This window comes from Toxoplasma gondii, chromosome X (genome assembly GCF_000006565.2).
Source record: "Toxoplasma gondii ME49 chromosome X, whole genome shotgun sequence".
Classification (NCBI taxonomy): Eukaryota; Apicomplexa; class Conoidasida; order Eucoccidiorida; family Sarcocystidae; genus Toxoplasma; species Toxoplasma gondii.
In genome coordinates this window covers 5,207,995-5,216,701 of record NC_031478.1, presented here as the reverse complement: position 1 = coordinate 5,216,701, position 8,707 = coordinate 5,207,995, and the positions used below count along the sequence as shown (strand labels likewise).

Here is an 8,707-nt window from a genome sequence, read left to right as displayed (position 1 = left end):
TTCGTAGATTCGTCCAACTATAGACACATTCGCATCGATACTTTTGGAGATGTAATTCTACTCGGATCTCTATGTAAATAGAGAGTGGAAACGCTGTGTGTCTGATGATAGAGGTGAAAGCAGTTTTGCATTCCGTCCTGGCTCTGTTCTGTGCGTGCTGGAGACGAACGAGAACAAGAGACAATCGAGAGAAAAAGGAAAGATGGAATCAAGCAGGAAGGAAACGAAATTGCCATAGATTTTCTTTAGTGTGTCAGTTTCCTGCTTTTCTCTGCTTCAAAGAACGAGCGTGTCGGAGGCAGAGAGAAAGAATGAACGACTCACAGAGCGAGGAAGGAACGGAGAGAAAGAAACAGAGAAAAGAGACAGAAACAGAGGAAAGGGAGGAACAGAGATCCGCTTGCGATACAGCGTGATAGGGCGTTTCGCGGAAAGTGCGTTTTTCGGAGGGAAATTCAGGACGAAAAAACGCGAGAAGCACACGGGCCGCCGAGCATGAAAGGCAGCTCGCGCAGAGGGACAAAGAGAAAATCTGTATGCGTGGAAAAAAAGGTGTATCGAGCGCGGTTTCTTCCAATTTTTTTCTTCGAAAAAAGCTTGTCACATGAAGGCCGGTGATTCTGAAACAGCACCTGTAGAAGGTGCCTAAGGGGTGCGCAGACCTCGAATTCGTGCTAAGTGTCGTCTGTAAAAAGACGCCTTCTTCAAGTGTACATACACTTGTGAGTTGAGACATTTACAGAGACATCTGTAGTATAAAGGCAAACGCATCCAAAGATGGAGTAGAGAGAAGACACGTTAGGTGTAGACATACCAGTGTGAGGAGAGGCAGAGACAGAGTCACATCGAGAAGGAGAAAGAGACTGATATAGGTAGATAGATAAAGGGATATAGATATATGTATGGAGAGACTGACAGAGAAATTCTGGCAGATGAAGAGGCGACAGATTTATCAGGGCATTTTGAGCAAAGCTGCTCGAGACTCCTCTATCGACTTTTCGTGTGTCTGTTGACGCCAGCTGTGTTCTGGGTTGTTGCTGAAGTAGTGCGTGCAGCTGGCCGTCTTGGAACGGCGAGCGAGCTTCAGAAAGTCGGATTTTTCCGCCTTGTTTTCTTCAAGTTTTCAGCACCACAGCGGGCAACTCGCGAGTCCGTGCAGGATACATACACTGGGAATGGGAGACACGCGGCGGACGCGAAAGAGTGGAGAAGCAGGCTGAGTTTCGCAGGAGACGGAGACGCATGCAGAGCACACACGAGACAGACAACAGAGAAGCAGAGAAACATGTGTACACAGAACGCAGAGCACCCTCGCGAACGGGAGCGAAACAGAGACCGAGAAGAAGACCAGTCCACTCGAGTGGATCGGCGCCTCTGCGTCGCTCTTTCACAGACAAGAAAGGCCTTCCGCTTGTTTCAGAAGGCAACGAAAATCGGAGAAGCAGCCTTCTTCTGCGTGTGCCGTGTCTCTCGGAAGTCACACGAAAAGAGAACGCGAGCAGACGAGAGCGACGCTCTCTGAGGTCTCCTCCACTCTCTTCTTCTGGCTGCCTCTCCGCCTCGGAACCTCGAACTTACAGAGACTCGAGGAGAGGCAGAGTCTTGCCCTTGTGGATCTGCCCCCAGCCAATCAGCCGCCAGTGCTTGTCGACGCGGCGACTGAGAGCAATTTTGTCTCCGACCTGAAGACGGAGCGAAACAGAGAGCCGGACGAAAGGTGAGCGGAAACGGTTTGGAGTCGACGTCGAGTCTTTCACGGAGGCAGGAAACCGTAACTGCCCTTCAAAACGCTCTAGACGCAGACGGAGTCCAAAACCGAGCACCACAAAGAAAGCAAGGCCGCACACACCGTTCTACCGCCTCGCGTCACGATGAACACGAACTAGCCGGACGCCACCAACTGTCAGTACACCGAAACCGCATGCACGCAGATGCACCTCCCCCCAGCTGCTCGCATGAGTCGCAGCGAACAAGCACAGACTTCTTCAGACGTCTCTGAGAAACGACGAAACGCCCTCATGAACGAACGCAAACGCACACATGCAAATGCCTTGGAACTCCGGATACAAATCCATAGACATCCACATATACACAGGTATCTCTATGCGTATATACACATAATCTATACGTAAATAAACATATATACACAAAAACATATATGGGTAGGTTGCCGTTTGTGAGCATGTGTGACACCGAAAATATACATGCTTGCGAATAAGTACGCAGATGCATCAGTTTGTAGGTTGAGTTGTTTTAATTCTTTCTCCATTTTCTGATTTCTCGCTTACTCGCGTGCACACGGGACCCGTCAACTCGAGCTTTGCCATTTCAGGCTTCAGCCCAGCCACGCGAGCGCCGACGCTCGTGCTGGCAATGTTCACCATGAGGAATTCGCCTTTCTTCAGTTTGGACACCTTCGTCGATTTGTCGCCTTCCTGAAAGAAAAATAAAGAGAAGCAAAACACTGCGAAAGAGTTCCAAAACTGAACGATATCTTCTTCTCTTCTCTCAGTTCGATTCACACTCCGTCGCGCAAACATCTCCTTGAACGGTCTTTCTCCCTTTGCCCGGAAAACGCCTTCTCTTCTCGCCTGCCGCGGTTCCCCTCGGTGGTCTCTCCCCTTCGGTCTCCGTCCCCGTCTCTTCCTGCCTCTCGTCGTCGCCGTTCCTCTTGCTCGTTCGGTGCATCTTTTCCTTCTGCATGCGCACCTGGCTGCGAACGCCGAGAAGCCGTCGAAGCAGGTAGTAAGAAACCTCCATTTCTCCGAAGCAGTCGGGGAGGTTGCCAGGGTGTCCTAGCACTTGACCGACGAGGCGATCTGCTCTCGTCAACGTCGGGTCGATGTTCGTGCCGACTCCAATCAAACCTCCGGGGACCGCGTACTTCAGCGGATTTTCTTCCGCAAACATCGACATGATTGTCGAGACAATCGGCCTGAGGACAGGCCAAAAACGAAGACACGAACACGCGCTGTACGTACACCTCGGAGAAGCCGCGAGTCGCTCGCCCTGCCGCGCGTGCACGCGCGCATGCATGCTCGTGCGATGCACTTCAGCCGCTTGGACGCATGAGACACAAAAGGAAGCGGAACGTGGGCAGAAAGGCGGGAAGGCGCCTCCGAAATATCAGAGGGAACTCAGACGAATGCCCTACGGTGAACAGGCGCACGACAGTCGCGCATGCAACGGCGGAAGACGCTTCGATTTCGGATTTTGAAAAGCTAAAGTTACGCAACAAGAGACCCAGAAAGGAGACGTCGATTTCAGAGCTCACGACCACAGAACTCGCGGTCTCCTTCGGTGTTCCTGCTTCCCTCCCTCTTCCGTCTCGTCCTCTGCCGTCATTTGTCAACCTTCCCCGTTCTTTGTCCTTCGCTGGTTGGGTTGCTGCAGTCTTACCGGCACTGAATGTTGCCAGCAGAGTCTTTGCTGATGATTCCCGGACGAACTTCGATGTCGTCGCCGACCTTCAACACACCTTGGCTGATGCTGCCTCCAGCAACGCCTCCCTGGAGGTTGGTGGCCTCCTCGCCGGGCTGCAAACACACGAGCGCATGCAGTTTCGCGTGCAATGGACGTCGACATCACTCGACCGAAAGGCACACGCACGCGTTCACGGTTTACGACGCCTTCAGACGAGATGCCTTTGCAGAACATGGGAGACGCGTCTAACAGCAGGAAGACTTGCGCCTCAGAGATCTCGAAAAACGCACACGCGCGCATGCAACGACTTCTCTGCAAGCAACCAGAGACGCTACCGTTCTGCGAAGAAGACGCCGAAAATGTGACGGAGCATGAACAGCAGCAGAGACATGTTTCATTCGCCTGTCTCCCCAACCCACGAGTGAGTTGTTCACGATGCACCTGCCTGCTTAACGCCTGGCAAGCGAATCTGAAACAACTCTGCACACATGCGTGCACGTGCACACATATATACATATACATATATATATTTATATATATAAATATATATATATATATGTACAGATATAGCCGCAGGGGAACGGATGTATTTCCGTGGAGGGTTGAATGTGTTTTTCGAGTGAACGTGGCCACAGACTCACGTTGTCACTTTTGTCTCAATTTCGAATTACCTTGTTGACATCGAAAGAGCGAATAATGATCATTTGCGGCGGGCTCGTGAAGTCGCGAACGGGGACAGGGACGAGCGTGCAGATGTACTGGCACAGAATGTCGATGTTGAACTTCAAGACAGCACTGACGGGGATAATCGGCGCCTTGTCAGCCGCCGTTCCTGAGAGACACAAGGGAAACGCCATCCCCCAAACGTGTGAAAAGTCCAGAAGGACAACGCCGCTTTCCGCATCTTTCTCCCTGGCTCCATCCGCATTCAACAACGTGGAACAACACGCAGCTACAACAAGTCCACACAGTGAGGTGTATGTCCACCCGAAATGGAGCGTGTGTCTTTTTTACACCAAAAGTATCAAAGAACCAAAATCCGTACCTGCGACGAACGCGCGAATTTCCTCCTGTTGCTGCTGGGCCTGCGACTCCTTGATCAGTTCGACTTTGTTCTGAAAAAACATGCATCACTGGATCTTTCTGTCTTCACAGCCGTGTCTCCAGAAGACCGCCTCTTTCACATCGAACGCCCGCACCAAAAACGTAAGAATCGTAGCGAGACCCTCTCGCTCTCTTCCCCTTGGCGGCCCGTGTGTCAGGCGGTATCCTGCAGACGCTTCCCTTGTTCCGTCCTGCTCTAACCAAAGCGCATGTTCTTCGGGAAGCTCTGTTCAAGTCCGAAGAGCTTTCCTGTGTCGTCAAGAAACGGTTCCCGACTGGAATCTCGCGTCGAAAGACAAACGTTTCTGTCGGCGATGAACAGCGGTGTGGAAGCAGTCAAGTGCGAGACGTCGACCATGCACAGAGCAGAAGACGCCGACATCCTTTCAAACTTTCTGTTGCCCAGACGTCACCTCCACGCGTCCCGCGTTCCACAAGTGACGCACGGCAGGACGTTCGAATCTCCCAAGTGTACGTACGGATCGGAAGACTGTCGCTGGTCTGGTCGCCTCACCTGGAGAATGATGATGTGCTGCAGACGCATGATTTCAACCGCAGCCAAGTGTTCACTGGTTTGCGGCTGCGGACAAGGCTCGTTTCCAGCAATCAAAAGGAGCGCAGCATCCATGACGGCAGCGCCGTTGAGCATCGTGGCCATGAGGATATCGTGACCGGGGCAATCGACGAAGGAGACATGTCTGGGAGAGAAGAGAGACGGAAGGTTCCGACTTGGGTCTTGTGAACAGTGTGGGGTGTTTGGACAGACAGTGTCGAGAAGAGGAAACACAGCGACGAGGGCAGAGGAGGGAAACCTCCAGGTGTAGAAAGCAGGACGTCCAGTGGAGGGGGAAAGCGCGCACACTGCACTCGAATGCACGAACGGAATTCTTGTCACCGAGGTTTGTACACTTTGTGAGCTGCACAGCTGCCAACGGTTGCTCTGCTCTCACTGCCCCAGCGAGCCCTGCACAGTGCATCGCGGTAAAGGAAGTCGTTTCTCGACAATCCTCCATGTCCTGCACCGCATTTGCGAGGTCGGCAGCCGAGGCAGACAACGGCTTTCATGTCTAAGTTCTCTTTCTTGGAACCACAGCGCCTTCTCTCTAGTGTACAGAAGGGAACACGCCGAGCCCTGCCAGCGATTCCGCCGCGCCTCTTCTTCCAGATGCCGACGGCTACATGCACGCATGCGTGACATTTCTCCAGTGAACAGGGAAGCATTACAATGGTTCTCCAGGCATGCGTATTTTGGGGATTACGGAGTTTGGTTCGACTTCTCCGAAAACGCGGATGGAAACGGTTCTTTGAAACGCGGTTCGGATCTGACTGGACTCACCGGAGCAACTTCATTTTGTGTCCGCAGCCAGGCCGTGGGCAGGGGGGCTCATCTTCCTTCGAGCTTCCGTAGCTCTTGTAACACTCAGGTTCTGGACATTCCGGATTGGAGCACTTGTAGATCTTTGCATTCGCATATCTGTCGAAAGAGGTGAAGACACCGAGAGCGGAGCAATGAAAGGGGAGCTGCAGAAAAAGCCGGAGGCTTCTCGCCTAGCGCATGCCCTCGCCGAGGCGCGAGAAACTCCTTCTCGGTCGCAGGCCACTCTGTTCTTCGAAGGAGCGAAGAGCGATACGAACGACAGAGCAAGTGCACGAGAGCAGAGGATCAAACGAGAGAAAAAACGAGGGACCAGAGACTGGTACGCCAGCGACAAAGAGAGAAAAGAGAGAACTAAGAGAGGACATAAATAAGTGGGAAAACGAGAGGGTGAAGAGTGCAGAGACTTGGAACGCACCCAAGTTTGATGGTGATGTTCCTCTCTTTCTCGTGCTTGAAACGAACTGTCTGGACACCCGAGACGGCTCGGACGATCGTCGACTTCCCGTGCGCGACATGTCCAATTGTGCCGAAGTTGATTGTTGCCTGGAAGCAAGAAACAGAAACGCCAGCTCAAAATGGCAATGCATGCACGGAGGACAAAAGAGAACACTCACACCAACTGTCAAACGCGACGTCCCTGGCCGATTCATCAAAGAAGTTCGTCCCCTAATCAAATCAAACCATCCATCAAGATGAAACGATCTACAACGGTTTATACGCGTATACGGATATAGATGTATTATATATATATATATATATATATATGTACATGCGTTTGCATATGTATGTATGAATTGTATATACGTATATACATATGGATGAATGATTTACATACACAAATATATACATATATATATGTACATATATATATATATATATGCATGTGAAAGAGTATCTTCCTCCTGCACAGGACGCAGACAATCGATTCGTGGCTGTTCTGTGTCTGCATGTGCGCCCATCTCTCCGCACCATGAACTCTCTCAGCACCATGAACTCTGAGCTCAGATGGTCTTTCCGCTTCTTGGAACGCGTTGCTTGCGCCTCCAGAGCTGCATCCTGCAGCAGAAACCTCTCCTCTCCGTCGTTCGAAACGGAGAAAGGCCTACCTGTCTGCTGATGACGTCCGGAGACAGCGGAGTGAGCTTGCTGATATCCAGAGTCTCTAGATCCTACGAAGACGGGGAGACAACCGCAGACGAAAGCAAGTCGTTGGGAACACAAAATACCGAGAAGACTCCGTGCAGGCACTGAGAACGGGGGAGACAACAGAGTGGCAAGAAGGTGGAATTCGTCGAACCAAGAAAAGGCAGAGACACTCAACATCGTGGTCCTCCTCTCTCCACAGTCGGGCAAGCTGTAAGAGCGGAAAGCGAGAGAACCGGAAACCCCAAGAAGGCCGAGAAACGCAGAGACGGACGAGGTGTGCATGGAAAAGGAAAAGCAGCTTAGTTAGCAAGGAAAGCCACAGATATCTGGAAGCAGGAGAGCGACGCCGAAAGAGAAAAGGATAGAGAGTTTGAGTCTCATAATTCAAACGGAGACTGCAGTGTTTCACTGAGGAGGCAAAAATAAGGTCCCCCCAGGGTGGCACTTTTGTCTCAAATTGTACAGTGTACATACACCCCGGGTCGAGGCTCAACCTGACTGGAGAGTACACGCTGTTAAGAAACGCAGTTGCGCATCTTAAATGTCAACAAGGAGGAACACTGGTTCTTGCGGCTCTGAATCCCCCCCATTTCCCATCATTGGATCACGTGCATAAGAGAAGGCAATCCAAGTCGACAAAAGGAAAGGAGGAATCCGTTCAAATGCTCCTCCACACACTCGCTGAAGGAAGGTCCGTGTCGCCGTCTTGTCTCTGGGTCGAAACAAGAGAAGGCGGAAGCGCATGCACGAACCTGCGGCCGGAGATGGTCCGTCGTCGCGTTCGCCATTTTGGGAGCGTGAAAAGGGGAAAACGAGGAAAGAACAAACGAGAGGAAGAGGAGGGAGTCTCGCGGTGGTGCTTCGAGTTGAGACAGGTCTCAAGGGAGGCTTTAAAAGGAGTCTCTCAGGCGGGGCGACTGGGTGCCCGCAAGAAAGACCGACCAAGGCCGAATCCGCTTTTCTGGAGCCTGCAATTCGCTGGCGGCCGACTCGCGACGCCTCTGTCGAGTGCGGAAGGACAGTGTGCCTCTTGAACAGACGGCCGAAGACGCGTTTCAGTCACCTCTCCGAGAATCAAAGAAGCTCCGAAGCCAGCGCAAAGACGCACCGGGAAACGGGAATTTCGAGTGGAAGTCGAGGAGGCCCGGGCGACGTAAAAAGCCAGGGTTTTGTGGAGAGAAAGTCGGGAAAAGCGGGAACGACGAACGAGTGGAAAACCGCTTTGCTGACACCGCTGCAACCAGGTGTACCTCCAGCCTGGGATTGCGAGGGGAACGCGGGGGAAACGAAGAAAAGTTAAACAGGGCAGGAAGTCGAATTTTCAGGCTGAAGTTTAGAAACACTCTCCCGGGGTGACTCTTGCACAGCTGCTGCCCGTTGTGCGGGGCCGGCGACGACAAGAAAAGTTGAGCAGAGCGACACGAGCGAGACAGGAGAAAGTCCGGCCACCGAGAAGTCGCTGAATGCAGCGAAAAAGGCGATGGAAAAGTGCGCACAAGTGCCGCCGAGAAAGAGGAAACGGAGTGTTAGCCGCCAACCTGCTCGATCGATTTCTCCCTTTGGACTGCAGAGCGAGAGGGGATAAAAACCTCCCACTGCCACTCCACCCCCCTACACGGCCTCCTCCGTACAATAGAGCGTACCAGGAAAAGCCCC

At 52.3% G+C, this 8,707-nt stretch overlaps 1 protein-coding gene across 1 annotated transcript; it reads right to left on the bottom strand.

The window, feature by feature from the left end:
- Positions 1 to 1,067: 1,067 nt before the first annotated feature.
- TGME49_235970 (eukaryotic initiation factor-2 gamma, putative) lies at positions 1,068 to 8,618 on the bottom strand. Its single transcript, XM_002368941.2, has 11 exons — positions 7,804 to 8,618; positions 7,012 to 7,074; positions 6,321 to 6,448; positions 5,864 to 6,001; positions 5,042 to 5,225; positions 4,469 to 4,538; positions 4,095 to 4,255; positions 3,400 to 3,536; positions 2,710 to 2,935; positions 2,289 to 2,435; positions 1,068 to 1,682 (listed from the first exon to the last, which is right to left on the bottom strand). Exons 1-11 carry the CDS (start codon positions 7,837 to 7,839, stop codon positions 1,575 to 1,577), a joined length of 1,398 nt encoding a protein of 465 aa, XP_002368982.1. The 5' UTR covers positions 7,840 to 8,618; the 3' UTR covers positions 1,068 to 1,574.
- Between the last annotated feature and the right edge of the window lie 89 nt (positions 8,619 to 8,707).

Excerpts from the sequence above, each read along its gene's own strand:
- TGME49_235970 (XM_002368941.2), bottom strand. The coding sequence starts at position 7,839 with ATGGCGAACGCGACGACGGACCATCTCCGGCCGCAG. Across the intron at positions 6,002-6,320 it reads AACATCACCATCAAACTTGG|ATATGCGAATGCAAAGATCT; the intron begins GTGCGTTCCAAG and ends CTCTTTCGACAG. Across the intron at positions 2,936-3,399 it reads GCTGGCAACATTCAGTGCCG|GCCGATTGTCTCGACAATCA; the intron begins GTAAGACTGCAG and ends GCCTGTCCTCAG.